The 21,619-nt window shown below is 41.0% G+C and overlaps 1 protein-coding gene across 2 annotated transcripts in view; it reads right to left on the bottom strand.

Moving 5' to 3' along the window:
* Nucleotides 1-750: 750 nt before the first annotated feature.
* LMX1B (LIM homeobox transcription factor 1 beta) overlaps nucleotides 751-21,619 on the bottom strand; it is a 147,671-nt gene continuing 126,802 nt past the window's right edge. Inside the window, exons 3-8 of one of the 2 annotated variants that reach the window (XM_040442674.1) lie at nucleotides 12,579-12,811; nucleotides 9,926-10,104; nucleotides 9,029-9,106; nucleotides 7,571-7,637; nucleotides 4,240-4,380; nucleotides 751-1,585 (exon numbers count right to left, since the gene is read on the bottom strand). In XM_040442674.1, coding sequence (XP_040298608.1) covers nucleotides 1,428-1,585; nucleotides 4,240-4,380; nucleotides 7,571-7,637; nucleotides 9,029-9,106; nucleotides 9,926-10,104; nucleotides 12,579-12,811 — 856 coding nt within the window. In that variant the 3' untranslated portion in view covers nucleotides 751-1,427. Of the gene's footprint in view, nucleotides 1,586-4,218; nucleotides 4,381-7,570; nucleotides 7,638-9,028; nucleotides 9,107-9,925; nucleotides 10,105-12,578; nucleotides 12,812-21,619 lie in introns of both variants that reach the window. The other variant, XM_040442673.1, reaches the window with a different exon arrangement.

Genomic DNA, 21,619 nt, shown 5'->3' on the forward strand with positions numbered 1-21,619 from the left:
GCTGAATGAAGATAGAAATCCTGGCAGGTCCTGAAAGAAGAAGAAAGAAGATGATGCCGGCTGCGCGAACAACAGGATGAGGTGAGTTCATTTTATTTTATTTCTTTAACCCCTAAAGCCACATTTTACTAAGCATTCTATGTTAAGAATGCTATTATTTTCCTTTATAACCATGTTATAAGGGAAAATAATACAGTGAATAGACTTTAATGGGGTCCGGGGTTGTCATCCCTATCATCTCCTAGCAACCATGCGTGAAAATTGCACCGCATCCACACTTGCTTGCGGATGCTTGCGATTTTCACGCAAACCCATTCATTTCATGGGGCCTGCGTTGCGTGAAAAACGCAGAATATAGAACATGCTGCGATATTCACGCAACGCACAAGTGATGCGTGAAAATCACCGCTCATCTGAACAGCCCCATTGAAGTGAATGGGTCCGGATTCAGTGCGGGTGCAATGCGTTCACCTCACGCATTGCACCCGCATGGAATTCTCGCCCGTGTAAAAGGGGCCTTAGGGGTCAGCTGTTCCGTAAAACACGGAATGCACACGGACATCTTCTGTATTTTTTTCAGATCCGTGTTTTGCCGTGTGCATGAGCCCTAAGGTGAAGCAAATGCGGAATTCTAGGAAATTTATCAGTAGTTTACCTTTAGAAAATTAAGAAGTAACATTTTTGAGTTGACCATTTAGAAAATGACAGAATTCTTTACTGTTGTAAGTTTTATTAAATTAGGTTGTTTTTTTTTTCTTTTCATTTTTTTTTATCCTTTTTTCATCTTTAAAGCACCTTAAAGGAACATAAGACCATTAATTTAAAATAAAAAAAAATAAAAAATGGGATTTCTCTCCAGAAAAACATGCAGTCCTTCCCCTGACGGCAATGACTCTGAGAAATCATCGTCCAGCTCGTATGATATAATGGCTAAAAACTACCCTTCTTGTCTATGGAGAAAATCAAATCAAAATATAGAAAGAAAAAAAAAATAATAATAGTTTAAAACGTCACATTTACAATAACTTGTCACAGTTCAAATTTGATAATTCCACATCACGGTGACACTCATGCAGTTTCAGAGAAGACAAGGGAAACCTTTTATCAGTGGCTTCGGTTTTCCGATACTCTAGAGGGGGGAAAAAAATCTATTTTGTACACAATTCTATACAAATACTGTATTCTTCCATTTTATTTTTTACAATTATCGTTACAATTATCGAAAAAAAATTGAGGTCGCTGCTCATGCTTTTTTTCCAAAGTTTTCAGGGCCTTGAGGTCATCCAATCGCTTGGTATGTTCTGAACTTTTGCTCACAGCTCAGCTCAGAGGGGTTCGGGGAGGAGAACTGCACAGATATGGCTGTCGATAGTCTCTAAGGGTCCGTTTTTTTATTGTTTTTGTAGGGAACAAAGTGTCGGAAGCCCTCATGATGCAAAGTAGGAACTCTGCATGGAATACAGTCGGTCAATAGGGTTTCCCACTCTGGCTTGCATTGAATTGACTTCTGAGGAAGCCAGGAAGCAGTCACTGAGACTTGTTAACGAGGTATCACTGTCGATATCGTGAAATATGGTGTCATTACCTGGTAGAAAAATAGATAGCCGTTATTATTGGTACGCAAAAACACTAAAAAATGTCATACAAACAAAAAAAACATGATAGAACACAAGTAATATGAGGCCCAATAATTCGGCACAGGGTACCAACCTCGGAGAATGCTTCAAGAATATAAAATGTGACTTAAAAATAAAATATGATATTATGCTTTGGTTGTTGTCATTAGTAGCTTGTATTTTGCTGTTAAAGGGGGTGTTCAGCCAGAAAAAATGTAAAAAAAGGGCGCACTGGCTATTTCCGTCGGCCCCATAGAAATGAATGGGAGCGTTGGCCGCGCATGCACGGTGCGCTCCCATTCACTTCAATGGGAGAGGTGGGGGTCCTCCAGCCACAACTCTCCCCGGCTCCGTTCTCGTTGTAGGTGCGGGTCCCAGAGGTGGGACCCGCACCTATCAGACAATGGGGGGATATCCTAGCGATATGCCCCCATTGTCTAAGATGGGATAACCCCTTTAAATAAGTAAAGAAAATAAATATTAAAAAAAGGAATATTTACTTCACTGATCCTCCACTGCTCCCATTCCAATGCTTCCTGGTTTACCTTTTGTCTTAATTTCATGGTCCTCCTCAACACAGAAGACCTCTAAGGCAATCAATGGCTGAGGAGGGTCACTGCTGTGGCCAGTGATTGGCTGATCTGTCACATTACCTGAGTTGAGAAAGACCAGGAAGTAGACACTGGCAGAGGACCCAGTGTTGGGTCGAGAGCATCAAGGGATCGGTAAGTTTTTTTTTTGCTTTATTAATCAAATCTGTTTTTGATTTTTTTTTTCAGCCATACAACCCCTTTTAGATTCTACTATTCCTTGTCAAACAAAGCATTACTTAAAGGGATATGCTAGGGCAAAATAGCCACTGAGACTGCTTGACCATTGCTCTAACAATCTCCTTTTCACCATAGTCTAAGCCAGTAGTTTAGAAGGATGGTGGACTTGAGTTCCCCATTCAAAAAATTCTACAGGCTTACAGGTGGCAAAAAAAAATTACTAATAATTTTTTTAAGAAAATATTTGTAGAATGCCATCTTTTCTCATTGGTGGGACCTCTTAACGCTTTTATATCTTTCTTAGTAATCATGGCCTGGTGGGTCATATTGAAAGAACCAGACTATGCATGGGGGAAAAAATATTTTAATAAAACTTTGTGCAATTAACCCACCAACACATCAACCAAAACAACCATCAACCATATAATCTAAGCCTTCACCCATCATAGTCACTGCTATAGAGGTTCATTAATGGCTGGTAGGGAAGATGTATATGGAATTGAAGCACAAACTAGACCTCTCCTTTAAGCATTACTTGCCTTGACTGTGTGTCTGAGTGTGGTTCATACTCCTGGAGCAGTATATGAAAATTTAGCTCTAGTCTTCAGTGGAGGAGCTCACCTCACCTACATGGTCCAAGAGACTCATGGGTGTCTTCTGCTGTTTGCCTGCACCCCAGGCTGTGGTTGTCAATCATGACCGTATAAGAAAAAAACCATTGCCCAGGAACTTGCAGGGATAACTGTGAGATATCTCTATACTGAGTCCTGGGCAGAATCTGAGAGCTTCTAGGCTTCATGAAGACACTCATAGAACTCCTGATCAACACAGATTACGTAGGTAAAACTTTTATGGTTGGCACCTCCATTCTAAATAAAAAGTTTCTCTTTAAGTGTTTTTGGTTTTGTTTGATGTAACTATTTATATTAGATAAGCTCATAAGACTAGTGTTCAAGAACTTTAAAGGTGCCCATACACATTAGATTAACGTTGACTGAACCAACCGATTTTGGTGGGATCAACCAACTATCTGATGTGTCTTAAGGAGGTGTCCAGACTTTCCAGTGGCAGATGCTGTGATGGAAAGAAGGATCGGGCATGTTGAATTTTACATGCCCAAATCTGGTCTCCAGCAGTGACTTACTTATCTCTTCTTATTTCAAGCATGCATGTGTATGGGAGGCTAATTTTGCAGACAGCTACAGAAGGTGTATTGGCAACTTTACTTGAATCCCTAATTCCAAAACCTCCCATCCGAATGTTGTACTGTTTTTGCCCAACAGAAGGGAGCAAAACAATGCAAAATGGGAATGAGAGAATCGGTTCATCTCATCAACCAGAGCTCCTAACCTCTGAGGGCTGTTCATGCTGACATCTTACCCAACCGCCAAGTGCATCTCCAAGTAGCAGCACAAGCAAATAGGCTCTGCTTCCTCTTCAGGAGCAGTGACTGTTCATGCGACGCTACACTTCCAGATAGTGGTGCATAAACAGTCATTTGTCCCAAAGCAGAAGTAGAGCCGCCACGCTTGGGTCTCTACTCGGAGAAGACGGAAGATTGTCAGGGTCAGGTGAGATGTCCGGCCCCGTCAATCGATTTCTTCAGGTGAAGAAATCTGGTTGAAGAGACAAACTGATTCATACGATGACGAATATAATTTGGTGAATAATATGACCAGATTAAATTGGACATTTCCATTAAAATTGCAATAATATTTACACAGGCAAAGATACTGAAATATTCTTCTTCCAATGGGATTATACAGGGGTTATCATGACATTCTATACTTGGTGCAACTCAGTGTCAGTTGTACAGGGTGCACGCAGCTTACCATAAGGATTCATGTGGTCACCTGGCATTTGAGGAGGGGTGAGTCCTTGCTGGAAGGGGTCTGTGCTGTAGCTGTTCTGATCCATCGTGACGATCTGTTGCTGTGGGGGGGCCAGTGGGGCGTATGAGGTCATCATCCCTTCCATGCGGCTGGACATGACCTCTGACGGGTGACAAGGAGCCAAATTAATGCACTCAGTCCTGCAAAGCTTTGTTATCTGTCTTATCATTTGTTTTGGTAAATGCTAGCTTCTACATAGACAAAGGTACCCATTTTCTTAAGTGCGAATATCTACTGAGATTAAAGGGGTTGTCAAAGATTGCAAAAAAAAAGAAGTCCGAATGTTATTAGTATTGTAAGGCTACATTCACACCAGTTTTTGTAATGGCCGTCATATGGCTGTTTGAATTTAAGTCAATGGGACTATTTGCATGGCCATCAAGGCCAGACGGACCTTATTGAAATCAATGAGACCATTTGTAAAGGCTGCTTAGATAGGAGTGCACCCATAAAATTGCAGTTAAAAACTGGTACACTTGTACTCGCAGACCTCTCCTGATGCAGAAGGACCTGCGCTCCCAGCATGATGACAGTGCATAGAGGAGCCATCACACTGCGAGCGTAAACATTATTACTGTTTGGGGCCACTATGGGGGACATTATTATTACTGGGGGCCACTATGGAGGACATTATTACTGCTGGGGGCCACTATGGGGGACATTATTACTGCTGGGGGCCACTACGGGGGACATTTTTACTCCTAGGGGCCACTATGGGGAACATTTTAAACATTGGGGGACACTATGGGGGACATTATTACTGCTGGTGACCACTATGGGGGACATTATTACTGATGGGGACACTATGGAGGACATTATTACTGATGGGGGACACTATGGTGGACATTTTAAATGTTGGGGGGACACTATGGGGTGCATTATTACTGCTGGGGGCCATTATGGGGGACATTATTACTGCTAGGGACCACTGTGGTGGACATTATTACTGATGGGGGACACTATGGGGGACATTACTACTGCTGGGGGCCACTATGGGGGACATTTTAACGTTGGGGGACACTATGAGGGATATTATTAGTGCTCAGAGCCACTATGGGGGATATTATTACTGCTGAGAGCCACTATGGGGGATATTATTACTGCTGGAGGCCACTATGGGGGACATTATTACTGCGGGGGGCCACTATGGGGAACAGTATTACTGCTTGGGGCCACTATAGGGGACATTAATAATGCTGGGGGCCACTAGGGTGGGTATTGTGCATACTGCACTTTTTAAAAAACAAAAAAAGCCAATGAAAACAATGGATTTTAATGACCATTAAAAGCGAGTGCAAAACGGCCATTAAAATGTCCAGATCGCCAGAAAATGGATGCAAAAATGGTTGAAAAATGTGTGAATGTAGCCGCATTCAAGTAAATGGGACTGAGTTGCAATACCAGACATAGCCATATCAGTCAGAGTGGGCCTGATTTCTGAGAACAAAAAAAAAAATCTGATACTTTTTTCCAATCTTAGACAATTCCTTCGTTTTGACAGGATGGAAATTTTAAAAAATTCAATAACAAGTTGAAAAGAAAGAGCAAAAGATATTGTATTAATAGGTAAAAGAGGTCGTGATGTGTAGTAGGCTCACAGGCTGAAGCACAAATTCAGACACACAGCTTCAAGGCAAGGTAAGTGAGATTGTTCCCGGCTATTAGCTAGAAATTATTACTGCCGATTCTTCTCCTTTGGATAGAGTTCCTCATGCAGTTTAGGATACACAGAACACTTGGTTTGCAGATTTAGAAAGGTTTAAACTAGAATTAAGGCTTTACAAAGGAGTGCGATTAAGTTTAAGGTTCGGATGGATAAAGTTTGGGAAACATTTTTATTTTGGATAGGAGTCAAATTATATTGATGTTATTTTTAGACAGCTTTACATATTGGAGAGATTTATTAAACTTTTATTATGGTTTTGGTTATGGCTAAGGTTTTTGGCAGTATATGATATACAGCATTTGAGACAAATTGATACATTAGGTTTAAAATATTACTAAATTTTCTTTCTTTTTTACTGGTAATCTTGGGGGATTTTCAGAATTGTAAATGCTTTAAATTAAACTTTTGCTCAAGCTACTGTTTCTCTCTTCCTGTCGGGGTTTAGGTATTTTTGACAAGACTAGCATAGTCAGAAACCTATTCTTATCGATAGAAAACCTATCATATGCCAATGGGATCTATCAGGATTTAGTGGGATCTATTAAAAAAACGTCTTTTTACTTTCAAACATAGGTTTAGGATTAGAGGGGGGCTATTAACAAAAAGTGCAAAATGGGAATCTTCATGTACCCCATGCTTAAATTAATGCACAATATATTAAATCACAATAAAAAACCTTATATATTAAAAAATATACAATAGCTAAATATTAAAAAATATACAATGGCTAAAACAATTAAATTAGTTCAGGGTTCATTACACATCCAGATTAAAAAACTGGGTTTAGGAGGACCCTCGACGGTCCCTATTGGGACACAATAATACTTAAAGTCTAGTAATCTAATTAGGTAAGTGATAATACATTTGGGAGTCAACAATTTGCCTACGGTAATCATGCAGATAAACTATGGTTAAAGGTAAAAGCCAAGAGGAAAAAAGGCACAGAAGATTTTTTATTTTTAGGATTTATTACACACCCAAAAATGGGTTGAGGAGGACCCTTGGCGGTCCCTTTTGGGACATGATAGTACTTAAAGTCTGGCAATCTAATTAAGTGATAATACATTTGGGAGCAAACAATTTGCCTACATTAATCATGCGGATGAACTATGGTTAAAGGTAAAAGCCAATAGTAAAAAAGGCACAGAATTTTTTTTATTTTTAGGGTTCATTACACACCAAGGTGAAAAAATGGGGCTGAGGAGGACCCTTGGTGGTCCCTAGTACTCAGTTTAGTAATCTAATAAGGTAGGTAATTGATAATACATTTGGGAGCTAGCAATTTGCGTATATTAATCATATGGATGAACTATGTTTAAAGATAAAAACTATGTTTAAAGAGTGAAAAAGGCATACAAAAGTTGTAATTTTTAACGAGCACACTAATAAGCAGTAGAAATTAAAATGTGCCTAGCTATTATTAACAAAAAGTAGTGACATCACTAAGAAAAGGTAATTTAAGCCAGCTCATTATAGATCCAATAACCAGATGGCTTAAGAATGAAGAAGGTTTAGTAGTTCTCATCTCAGAGTCAAGATATGAATAAAAGATATACAGGTCCTTTACATAAACTGCTACGGAAAAGTGTCAGAGGGAGAACTATGATAAACAGTTATGCTAGTTACCTTGACCAAGTCTTTGAGAATTTTGTTGCTCTTGCTGCTGTTGGTGTCTTCGTGCTAATTTCTTCATCTGTTAAAAAAAAAAAAAAAAGGAAATATGAGTTATACATGGAAAAAAATAAGCACAGTAGTGATATATACTATATATATATATATATATATATATATATATATATATACAGTCCTGATCAAAAGTTTAAGACCACTTGAAAAATGGCAAAAAATCATATTTGGCATGGCTGGATCTTAACAAGGTTCCAAGTAGAGCTTCAACATGCAACAAGAAGAAATGGGAGTGAGACAAAACATTTTTTGAGCATTCAGTTTAATGAAAACAACGAATAAACTGAAACAGGCTGTTTTTCAGCTGATCAAAAGTTTAGGACCACACCTCCAAAAAAAACTAAACCCCCCAAAACAGAAATCCAACTTCTAAACATGAACTCAGTAATGAGTAGCTCTGCCGTTATTGTTTATCACTTCCAAAATTCGCTTCGGCATGCTTGATGCAAGCGTTTCCAAGAGGTGAGTGGGAACATTTCTCCCAGTGGTGAAGACGGCCGCACGAAGGCCATCTACTGTCTGGAACTGTTGTCCATTTTTGTTAACTTCCCTTGCCATCCATCCCCAAAGGTGGCATTCCACTGTGGCGCGTAGAAAACATCTCAGGTGGGATCTGCTTGTCATGCCAGTAACGTTGGAAACCATCAGGACCATCAAGGTTAAATTTTTTCTCATCAGAGAATAAAACTTTCTTCCACCTTTGAATGTCCCATGTTTGGTGCTCTCTTGCAAAGTCCAAACGAGCAGTTCTGTGGCGTTCAAGGAGACAAGGTCTTTGAAGACGTTTTTTGTTTTTGAAGCCCTTCAGTCTCAGATGCCGTCTGATGGTTATGGGGCTGCAGTCAGCAGCAGTAAGGGCCTTAATTTGGGTCGAGGATCATCGAGTGTCTTGACGGACAGCCAATTGGATCCTCCGGCTCAGTGCTGATGAAATTTTTTTGGGTCTTCCCACTTGACTTTTTTTGTTCCATAACCCTCAGGATAATTTAAGAAATTTCAAATGACTGTCTTACTGCGTCCCACCTTAGCAGCGATGGCGCGCTGTGAGAGACCCTGCTTATGCAGTTCAACAACCCGACCACGTCTTTGCCTTTGCCATCACAACGTGTGACTACCTGACAGAAAATCACAATGAATCCACATCTTTGCACAGATTTAGCCTTTTAAAGGCATGTGGTCCTAAAATTTGGATCAGCTGAAAAACAGCCTGTTTCAGTTTAATCGTTATTTTCAATTAATTGAATGCTCAAAAAATGTTTTGTCTCACTCTCAATTCTTCTGGTTGCATGTTGAAGCTCTACTTGGAACCTTGTTAATATCTAACAATGTAAAATATGATTTTTTTGCCATTTTCTAAGTGGTCTTAAACTTTTGATCAGGACTGTATATAAAACATACCTTTGCTCTTTGGTTCTGAAACCACACCTGGACCACTCTCACACTAAGTCCTGTTTCTGCTGCTAACGTTTCCCTCACCTGTGTAGAATTAAGAGCAATTGGTTATATTCAATATCATCAGTTATCATCCTATACAGTATAATAACAGATATGTATGTTCATAAGGTTATATATTATAGTCAATAATATAACAACATAAATGTCTGTAGTTTTTCTTCTCTTGAGAACCTTGTCTTTTTTTCTACTTCTTTCTGCATATTGGTTCTTCAGTTTCATACAATGAGATATGAGATCGGGCTTTAAATTGTACCTCCAGTTGTAAAACAACTTTCCATAAATAAATAGTACAAGTGAATATAAAAAACTTTATAATATATCTTGTTAAAGAAAAATGTGTATATCTGGTTTTATCAGGCCACTTTGCTCTTTCCTGCTTTTAATATTGATGTCCTTGGAGAGAGGGGAGGGGATGAGAGGCACACAAACTGCAGTTTCTTAGATCTAGTACACTTAGCACTTTTGACTCTACTATCTCTAGTAGGACAAGTCTCTAGCACTCATCAGAGTAAGGTAATAAATCAATTAGTAGCTGACAGCAGCCTCCTCATCCCTCCTCCTCTCTCCATTGACTTTTTTTGTGTGAGGCTGTAGATGGAGAGGGTAGCTAATAGAGATAAGAGACTGAGTGAAAGGAAAGAGGAGGAAAGAATCCAGTAGGAAGCATCATCCTTTAATAAGATATACTACAAAGTTTCTTAGATTCACCTATACTATTCATTTCCTAAAACTTGTATATAACTGGGGGTACATGTTAACAAAATTTTGCTTCTACAAACAAACTATTGAAGCAAATGTTACACAACCTGCAATGTTTCCATAAAAAAATAAGGGTCATACCTTTCGACAAGGCTTTGAAGACACCTCAAATGATGCTTTAAATGCCCTTCTCTGCTGCGTTGTGAGGATTGTCCGTGGTCGCTTAGGCCTCCTTGGGTCTTTACCATCATCACTGCCTTTTCCCTGATTTCCATGACATTTTGCTGGCTTTACGTCACCATCTTCATCATCACTCTTCACTGTAACATACATTAAAGGCAATATATAATATATAAAAATATAAAATATAAGCAAGGGATTACATCTGGTTATTTCACATTTGAGCAACAACAGTAGGTTTGAACAATTTACATTGAGCCAAAGCATCAAATTGCACTCATTTTCACTGGTACATTATGGTGTGAAAATACAGTAGGCTGAGGAAGCAAAAACACATAACAAGGGATTAAACAGGAGAAAGCTGAAGTGTTGGAGGTGAAATAGGAGGAGAAAAAAGACAGATAAGAAGATGAAGGAGGAAGAGGAAGAAGAAGATGGAGAATGTGAAGAAAGACATGAAAAAAGAGAAGTGAAAGTGAAGTGAAAATAGAGTCAATGGAGGAGATGGAGATAAAGATAAAGATGACGAGGTATAAGAAGAAAGAGGAGAATGAGAAGAAAATGAAGACAAATAAGTTGGAGGAGAGAAAACAAGAAGGAAAATGGAGATGAGGGAAGGAAGAAGAAAATAAGAAGAGGAAGAGATGTAAATAATATGAAGTAGGAAAAGATCGAGAAGCACAAGGAAAATTACGAGAAGGAGGAGGTGGCGAAGAAGAAGAAGGACGAAGAAGAAGAGAAGTAAAATAACAATAAAGAGAAGAAGCAGAATAAAATGAAAAAGGAGTAAAAGACAATAGACAAAGAACTCTACAAATTCTTGCAAATTTTGTATCTACTCTGTTTTTCCTTTTTTTAAAACTTTAAGTCATTTCTATGAATGAGTCCTCAGAGAATCACTGGCTTCATTTTACACCGCCATATATATCACATAGACAGACTCTTACATGCTGGACCACCAGACATCTGTGTGAAAATGTGGCAAACCCATAAAATACCTTGAACAGCAGCGTAATAACACGCAGTGATATAATGACTTGAGCAGCAATAATGTAATATGCAAAGCTATAAAATAAAACGCTAGAGTTATAAGAACCTGCAGAGATATATAATGTCATGCTGTGAGTGAGAGCGTACAGTGATATATCACTTAGGCGCATACTGTATACCGTACACAGAGGCATGGCATTCTGCTGCAGAGTAACCCATAGAACATAGCGTAAAGCAAATACAATACAATAAGAAAAGATACAAAAGTAAAACAAAAAAGCAGGCTCATAGTAACATACACAGTCATATAAGGTACATTTACAAAGTCTTTTTCTGTAGTTCCAAAATTCTATACTCTTTCCCTTTAAGGGACAGTTTACAGTTTAGTTTCCAAGATTAGAACCAATATTGAGGTTCATTTTTTGCCTTGAAGGGACCTTGTCACTTAGTTTAGAGTCACTAAACCAACAGCATGCCCTTGTGCAGCTAGGGTTTATGGTCTCAAAACTGCCTAAAGCAAACCATCCATCTCCACAAAATACAGGAAATACATTTCAAAATTATCAAATGAAGAGTCCGGGACTCTTTCTCAGCGGCATCAAGCCTGAGGACAACACACCACACCAGGGGCGTTGCTAAAGGCTCATGGGCCCTGGTGCAAGAGTTCAGCTTGGGCCCCACTTACCTCAGTGCTTTATGACCAGGGGCAGGGGAGTACTACCCTTCGTGCTGCCTGCGGCAAAAATTGAAACGGCAAACCCCCTTCATGCCAACTTCTTGACCTAACTCCTTCCACCCAGCCAGAGGTGGAACTTGACCAGCATGCACGTTCTATAATACTGGTGTCTTCTTATACGGCACAAGAGTCTTTGGGCCCCCTCAGGCTCCTGGGCCCAGTAGCAACTGCTACCTCTGCACCCCCTACAGCTACGCCCCTGTTCTCACCTTACTGCACATATGCCCAATATGCAATGCATACTTTGTGAAGTAAGATGCACTCTCCTTGGCTTCCTCAGCACAGTCCACATGCACCTGATGCTGCTGAGGAAGAATCCTGGACTCTTCTTCTTGTAATTTTTAATTCCATCTACTTTCTCTTGCGGGGATTGATGTGTTTTCTATGGGCAAGTTTGGGAACCTGAAACGCAGCTGCCTAACAGCATGCCTGTGGTTTACTGGCCACAAATCAGGTGACAGGTTCCCTTTAAATTTTATTGGTAATAGGTTTCGATCCCATAAGGCAACCTATGAATTTTCGAGGGTCCTAAAGATATAGATGATTTTAGACATTAGATTTGGGACAATGTCAAATATATGCCCCCCCCCCCCCCATTCTAGAACATTTGTGTTCAGTTCTGTGCTATGGTCAGATGGACAACTTATTGTAATATGGAGTGTCTCCAAAAAGTTAGCTCAGATTTTCAATACAGATGGGCAATATGCCACATCTATGGAGGGTTTCAAATAAACAAGACTCTACCTTTCCGGACCCACCGTTGACTCAATGCTCCATCATCTCATCATATAACATTTATAGACCACTTAGTGTTCTTTTAGTTTAACCCCATATTTATGCTTTTCTGGTGTACCCCTACAAGTCCCAAGATCATGAATGCTAACTCACCAGAATCTGACTCATCTGGACTCCCAGAACTTAGAAGGTCCTTTTCCTTTTCATAGTCACTTTTACATAAAAGCTGTCCCTCCTTCAGTACAAACTCATCTCCCTTCCTCAGCTGTCGTTCACACACACAGCAGCAGAAGCAGCTCAGGTGATACACACACTCCAGGGCACGCATGACAAATTCTGTCGGAGCAATCTTCTCCATGCAGCCGCTGCATTTTGCTGCAAAAAGCCTGAAAGAGATACATGAATAATAGTGAATTTAGGAAACAGTTTTGCAACTTTTTTAGAGCTGGACATCTAGTTTTCTCTGGCAGCGCTAAAGCAACAAGAGATGCATCTTGGTATAAAATGGCTAAACATAACATCAAAGGGACTCTGTCACCTCCAGAATCAGTTTCAAAGAAAGTATACTATCATGTACGTCTAAGTGCCTTAAAGGGGTTGGCCCATCTCAGACATTGATGGCGCGTCACTAAGATATGTCAAATAGATGTTGGTCCCACCTCTGAAACATGCTCCTATCTCCAGAACAGGGCTCTCAAGGTAAATGAAGAGCAGCTACACATGCGCAACCACTCTCCCTTCACCATTAGGGGAATTCCAAAAATAGGTGAGCACCAGCTCAACTATTTTAGGAGGTCCCATAGTGGTGAAAGGAGTAGTGGCCGGGCTTGCACAGTGCACTCTCCATTCACTAGTATGGGTGAAAAAACAGCCAAGCGCACTTATTCGGCTATTTTCGAGACTCTCGTAGAGATGAATGGAGAGCACTCTGCACATGAATAGCGTGCGCTCCTTCACTTCGAGAGAACCGTTCTGGAGAGGAGCAGGAAAAGAGGTGGGACATGCATCAATGTCTGAGACCAGCCACCCCTTAAGCCTAACCATAACTTTCTTCAGAAAATCTTAATTCTGAGAAATGCTACATTTCATTCTTATGCAAATAAGGCAAAGAGTAAGGTTCTGATCACCCACTGATCAAACATTAATGGCCTGTCCTAAGGTTAGGCCATCAATGTTAAAGTCCCAGATAACTCCTCCAATCCCTGGTCTATTGCTTTGTATTAACCAAAGGAGACTGTGAGGAAATGTAGAGTATAATAGACTGCAGAAATAATGCCCTGCTTGTGACAACGTTGTTGCTATATAAACTTATTAGTCAAGAAATTTCAAAGAGCGCGAGTTTCATGTTCTCATGTGGTCCAGTGGAGGACAGAACCGCACATGTGTTTCTCCTTTCCCAAACCCTTAATACTATGAATATGTATAAACCCAGAGTAGATCAGCGCAGCCCCTGACACTGAGAATGGGGGCAACTAATTACCACACCGTGTCGCCGGTCAGTGCCAGTCACCGAGGAAAGGCCGAAATGTATGAGCCCAATGAGTGTAATGTTTTATTTATGTACCATGGACAGGGAATGTATAGTGGAGTATCTATAGGGAAATCCATCTGTTCTATCTATCTATCTATCTATCTATCTATCTATCTATCTATCTATCTATCATCCATTTAGTATCTATCTATCTCACATCTATCTATTTCATATCTATCTATCTCTGCATCTATCTATCTCTATATCTATCTATCTATCTATCTATCTATCTATCTATCTGTCTATCTCTATCTATCTCTCTGTCCATCTATCAACTATCTATCTCACATCTATCTATTTCATATCTATCTATCTATCTATCTCCATTCTCTATCTTCATCTTCACCCCTGGGATAGTACGATATAAATAACAGCTCACCTACATCATATGGCTCAGACATTGATTGGACATATAGGCACATGATGTAGGTGTGCTATTATTTACATATAATCGTCGGATGATTCATGAGGAGTATACACTCGGAGGACGCTGGGACACTCTCCACCATCTGTTTAATGAATGCCTAATTCTTTATCTATGCAGCTCACATCTAGCGTTAAATTTGGTCCTTCTCTTTTCCTTAGCAATTTCATTTCCATGTTTACTTATCCAATATCTCTCCTTCTGCCGCTCCGCTGTCTCTCTCCAACCCTTCATTTCCTTCTGTGTATCCACAAACATGTTTAATTGTTTTACTACGCCTTTTATTATAAGGCCAGAGAACGGGACTATGATGCACGCATTAAGCATGCTTCAAGAAGCTTTGACTATAGACCTAACCCCAACAGGAAGTTTTCAGAGCAAGAGGAGACACAGTACTAGATAGGGCGCTATACCAGGACTCCGCTTGCGGAGAATATGGCAATGGAATATGGAAAGACTAACTGGAAGTTAAAGGGGTTGTCTCACGAAAAATATTCTGCAGTTCAAACCAACACCTGGATATGTAATTAAAAATTTTGTATAGCCAATGAGATGTTCATTAAAATGTATCTGTATAGTGTAACGCCCCAGAGGGTCTTTACTGGTTAACCTCATGTCATCATGTGTATTTATTTCAGGTCCAAACACTGTTCATTCCTATTTTGTAACTGTTTATGTTCAATTGTAATGTACCTGGTTCACCAGTAGGTGGCAGCAAGCATGGCAGAGCTACAGTTAAAAATAATGGAACCCTCCTTTCCATTCTAACTCTCCCTCTAAGGAGGCAGGGGACTAGTTAGTTAGAGGTCAGTCTAGTACACCCCCCAGCTAGGGGAAGGGTGTGCAGCAGGTGCATGTCCCTGCTGGACGAGCCCCAGCTAAGCAAAGCAAGCCAGCCAGCTAGAGCACCTTCAGTTCTGCTGGACATAGAGGCCACAGCTTAAAGCCTCAGAAGCCAGGAGGAGATTTCCCTGGACAAATCTAGAGTCAGACCAGACTACAAAGTGAAGTACAGCCTAAAGAAGAAGCAAAGATTCTATTTAAGTCTGTTAGTACAGCAGAGCCACAGAGCAACAGATCTAGCAGAGAGGAGTTTGCCTGCCACAGTTTTGTTCATGCTAAAGCCTGCTGGGACCAAGACAAAGTCTGTAAATCATTTGGAGAAACGTTTATTGAAAGCAAAGCTGCTTTTCAACTTCATCACAAGGTATGGACTCAATTTATTCTTCATCCCAAAGTTAACTTTTCCCCTTTTTTTGCTTCGGATGACAATGCCTGGGGTCCAGCGTATCCAGGTAGGAGCACCGGGACACTTGCACAAAACATTAAGGGGCTCATCCCCTCAGCGGCAGCAGAAAAAATACACTGCTGTTTCTGTGGAGCATCAGCATTTTGCATGATTACTGTTGGGAGGGGTGACGTTAGGTTATGAAAACTTTAATCTCATGTGTATGGCCACCGTTAGATTGAAGATGTGATGATCTGTACAAAGATTCAAAGTGGTACCCAAAACCCTGGACTTGGGGCAGATACCCCGTGGTCCCCCCTAGATATGCCTTTCTTCAGATAGACAATATTCACAAGCTACGTCTAGAAGTTCAGAGAGAACCCTGTTGTTGAGGATCCTCAACATTTTGGATAATAATACTGTTGAGGGGTGATCCTATATGAAAAAAGTCTATATATATATATCAGCTTAATGTGGTCGTCAGGCTGAGAATCTGACTGTGTATGGGGATCTATGAAGAACTTCTACATTTTAGAAATATCAAACATAAAACAAAGAGGTTTAAAACATCTTCAGGATGTGGAGAGAACCTCTCTCCAGCATGGTGCCAATTAAAGGCGATGGTGGGACATTTGACAATCTAGCAATCTTGACATTGGCCGCTTTTCAAGAACGAGCTGAATAGGAAAAAAAAGACAAGAAGACTGCACAACAGTGTCTTCATACTGTTCTTCTGAAATCAACGTAACCCGTTTTGGTTTGGGTTGGGGGTGAATCATGACAATAGTCATCTTTATGAATTTCTAGGTTTCAGCCATTGCGGGTGATGTCTTGGAGAGGTTTTGCCTCTTAAACGTTGATAAAAAGAAGCTACATAAACCACGCATCTCTTCTTCCATTTCCATATTCCATTTTATAACATCAGACGTGCTAGGACTCCTACTACATCCTTATTTATTGCCTTCGATAGTCCTGTCGACTCCTCTAGTCCCTTTCTGGTGTAACTGGGAAATTGTATATAACCGTTATTTGTAAAGGGTTATCAACAGTTAGTAGGCCCGACGTTAACTCTTTCTAGAATAGAATGAGTTAAAATCCTCTTCTATCTGATAAGCACATTCAAAGCCGTAAAGAGAACAAGTGATATCCGTCCCTCCTCCCTGACTAATAAAATACTTCCTGTGGATTCTCCTTTATGACCGATATCTATCACAAGGCTGAGAAATTTACGAGGACCCCTCTCGTTATTGCTCCAAGCTTTCGAATTAAAACGATTTTTCATTTCCAAAAGTCTTGCGCGCTGTTGTTCCTAACAGCTCTCTCCTGCCCCCTGCTCCGCTTCGTATCGGTGCACAACGACACCCTAAAGACTTCATGTGTAATATTCTCAGAATAGGCATGAAACAGCTGCCGGAGAAGGAAAGAGCTTTAACTGCAATTACGCTTCTGCTTAACAATTAGAACTTATAGAAAAACAGCACAATGTTCTTCTGAAGGTAAAGAAGGATTTGTATCTGATGTTCTTCTACATGGCCGGAAGCTTGTCAATTTTAGAATTTTTTTAGTGTAGCTTGAATAAAGCCTAAGATTTATGAATATTCCATTGACTATTGATTGACCAGAAATATCAAGGAATATATTAGAGATCTTTTCACCATGGCAGCTAAAGGTACTCAAACATCTTTGATAGCTGTTGACCAAACTCAGCTCTTCTGGTGGACACAGCTCTTTCCTAACTCCCACATGGACACTTTGCTTGGCCGAGAATGTATATGTTGTCAGTGGAGAGAGAGGAGAAAATCACCTTTTATCTTCCAGGAAAAAAAAAAAAGGATTGGGTGTAGAAATTCAACGCGCCTGATCCTTCTCTTCTCCGACAATATCTTTCTGGGAGTGTCAGTAATCCACAATACACATTAGGCCTTGTTCATACTTCAGTGTTTGATCAGTGATTTCTATCAGTGATTTGTGAGCCAAAACCAGTTGCGGGTCAAAACCACAAAACAGGTGCAGATCTTTCCATTATACCTTATCTCTGTGTAGGCTTCACTTTTGTTTTTTGTTCACAAATCACTGAGGGAAATCACTGACCAAACACTGAAGTGTGAACGAGGCCTTAGACTGTCAGCAGTTTCCTGCTGAAAAACATGGATTCGGCCAACAGTAGACTAATGTGTGTGGGCTTGTAGATTGCATGGTGGACCCAATGGGCTGCAAAAATACTTTGAGGGTCTGCTTCACTGACTTTTCTGGGTACTGTGCATGTAGAAATTGAATATATATATATATATATATATATTCAGCTATGCTGTTTGGGTTTTATGAAGATGCAGTGACCTCAAGATGCAACCTACTGGTCTTATAAGAAACAGAGCCATATGGAGGCCCTATCATTGTCGTTGCTCTACATCAGAAGTCTCCAACTTTTTGTACCTTGAGAGATAGCTTCAATATAGAGACCCCATCAATGTCGTTACCCTACATCAGAAGTCTCCAACCTTTTGTACCTTGAGACATAGCTTCAATATGGAGACCCCATCATTGTTGTTGCCCTATATCAGAAGTCTCCAACCTTTTGTACCTTGAGTAGTGACTTCAATATGGAGACCCCATCATTGTCATTGCCCAACATCAGAAGTCTCCATCCTTGTGTACCTTGAGAGATGGCTTCAATATGGAGACTCTATCATTGTTGTTGCCCTCCATCAGAAGTCTTTAACCTTTTGTACCTTGAGGAGTGACTTCAGTATGGAGACCTCATCATTGTCATTCCCTACATCATAAGTCTCCATCCTTTTGTACCTTGAGAGATGGCTTCGATATGGAGACCCCATCAATGTTGTTGCCCTACATCAGAAGTCTCCAACCTTTTGTACCTTGAGAGATAGCTTCAACTTTGAGTGATGGTTAAGAGCCATATTAAACTCAAAAATGGAGGCGTGATATACTAAGTATGGAGAAACAAAAATTAATAAATTTCCAAATACTTACAGATATGTGCTTGAGTGGGAAATTTGACTTCTACATTACCGTTCATATTGGCACTGTTTGATGGACTATAAATCATTTATAACTAAGGACTGAGCTACAAAGCAGGGAGTCATAAGGTCCGTGTGGCTCCTGAGCGCGGGAGAACTTTGTTACATCATAGTAATGGCAGGACCAATTAGTTGTTAGCACTGGGCAAATAGTAAATAAAAATGTGTCTACCTTTGAAGATCTCCACCACCTATGACCCCCAACCAGTAATTCCTGCGAATTGTCATTGTCTTATGTAATAAGTAAAGTGAAAATCAATACGAAGAAGTAATCTCTAGACAATAGGTTGGATAATGATGTCTACTGGCCAGCTTGGTCCGGTAAAGCCATTTTTCTGGTTCTATGTTGCAGACCTCTTATCATAGTGATGATATCATCTCCCTTCTAGGATAAAAGCCTCATGCTCAAAATACAGTGAAGCTGCAGGGACTCTATGGGCATGTAAAGCCTTAGGGTGAGTTCACACTTGTCTGATTTGTTACAAGGATTACTGTGGCTGTCCAAGTCATCTAAATGGGTTCTCCAGAAATCCATGTAATTGCCCTCAAAACCCTTTTCACATGAATGGGGCTAAATTTTTATTTTTTGCAACATATTTTCCACATGTGATGTATCGTAAAGAGGGACATACACTTTACATTAATTTTGGCCAAACCTGGAGATTTTAGCAGGAGTAGCCCCACCATCTAATGTAAAGGGGGCGTCCCAACGTTACCTTGACGGCTGAAGTTGGGAACATAAGAATCAGGTTGTCGGATTTCAACATGCCCGATCCTTTTGTATAGTTTACGACTAGTATTCTGCTTACAAACACTACAAGCATTAAGGAAAACCACCTTATATGCATCTGGTCACCAGGCAAGCTTCCGATTATGTCACTGTTCACACCACACATAAGTCAATGTAGGTACATATCTGCATGCCTGCCTGCCTCCAATGTCAGCTATCCTGAAATGTCTGTTTTACTAGCTATTTGCATTCCCCATGTAATAACAATCCACGAGCATCTATTCTTATAACTGTACGTTGTTCTGTCCCTCTATTATTCCCGCTGCAAGTTTACGACTAAATGTACAACTGGGCGTTACTAGTTGGGGGGTGGCCCTGCACAGTCAGACACTGGCAGCACTCATGGCATAGTGTCAGACTGTGCAGGGAAACATCCCCAACTGGTAACACAATGCTGTACCTTTAGTCATCAAATTATAGTAGGAATAATAGAGAAACAGAACAACCTAGAGTTATAGGAATAAATACTCCAGAATTGATATTGCATGCGGAATGCAAGTAGCAAAACAAGAGGGGATAGGTCCTCTTTAAAGCTAGGATAGGCCATCAATGTCAGATAGGTGCGGGACTCGCACTTATCTCCAGAATGGAACCCCCAAAGTGAAGGAGAGTGTATCAGCGGCATGCTCTCCATTCATCACTATTGGTGTTCTGAAAATAGACATGCAAACGAGCTCGGCTGTTTTCGGCAGTCCCATAGTGGTGAGCGGAGAGCGAAACGGGCAAGCGTGGCCACCGCTCCATTCGCCGCTTTGTGACTGCCAGAAATAGCTGAGCAATGTATAGCAGTGAACGGATGACACCCAGAACCACTGCCGATCAGCTGTTAAAAGAGGCCGGCGCTCTTCCTAGGCGGCCATGAGACGTCACCGTACATCGGTCACATGGCCTAGTTGCAGCTCGGCCCTATTCAAGTCAATGGGGCTGAGCTGCAATACCAAGCACAGCCACTACAGGATGTACGGCGCTGCGTTTGGAAAGGATCGGTCTTTATTATTAATTTCTGGATAACCCCTTTAAATCAAACTACTGAACTATTGAGTTAGTTCTAAGAGAAGGAGGCAGGGGCAGGGGCATAGCTATAGGGGGTACAGCAGGTGACCCCGTTACAGAATTTGAACTGGGGCCCAGAAGCTTCGGGGGCCGCCTCTCCTGACTATAGAAAGCCAGAGGCCTTATACTGGACAGAGCTGGCTCTGTTAGGACGTGGAGTATTGATCCGTTGGCATATCCTTATATATACCGGAGTGGGAATGGCAAAGAGGAGATAAAATGTTGTACAAATAAGGTGACATAGTGAACACAGGATCTTCGGAGGGCCAATAATAGAGCTGGCACACACAGCCCTGAATGAGGCGCTGGTGACCCCAGGGATCTCATGTTAGCCGTGTGTGTACAGGTGCTTCTGATCCTTATCCCAAACACAGATGCGGATAAAGCGTCTTATCACATGCCGCTGTTTGCAGAGCACTTCTCGGCCTTTCACTCCCACTTTGCCTCTTCTCTCCTACTTATCCTCCCTGTTTAATGGAGCCCTGGCGATGCCAAAGTACCCCGTCAACGTTCCTGGGTTTCTCTACTTTGGCAACCATAGAGACAGGAGATTCTCAGCATCCCGTTTCTTGGAAGCTGGGATAGACGGTACGCTCCGGGTCTGCATCAGATTAGCCATTCTAGATCAGAGATATTGAGATATCAAGATATTGCCAACTATTTCCCCATTCATTGGATTTCTCTGTTTCAGGGAAAGCTGGGTGAAAACTATTATGGCCACTATTACGGCCTACTGAAACCCCAAAATCACGTGAAAAATTGGCACAACTGCAACATGTGAACATACTCATTCACACGTCCGTAGTGTATTGCGGATCCGCAAATTGCTGATCCGCAATACACTCGGCCGGCACCCCCATAGAACTGCCTATTCTTGTCCGCAATTGCAATTTTTTACGGAGCCGTGGACCGGAAGATCGGGGGCACGCTCCGGAAATGCGGATGCATCCATTCCTGCCCCATAAAGAATGAATGGGTCCGCACCCGTTCCGCAATTTGCGGAATGGATGTGGACCCATTCTACGGACGCGTGAATAGACCCTTAGGCTACATGCACAAGACATCCATTACACGTCCGTTTTAAAACCAATGGTAGTCTATGGGGTTATTCACACAGCAGTTTTTTTTAC

This window comes from Bufo bufo, chromosome 8 (genome assembly GCF_905171765.1).
Source record: "Bufo bufo chromosome 8, aBufBuf1.1, whole genome shotgun sequence".
Classification (NCBI taxonomy): Eukaryota; Metazoa; Chordata; class Amphibia; order Anura; family Bufonidae; genus Bufo; species Bufo bufo.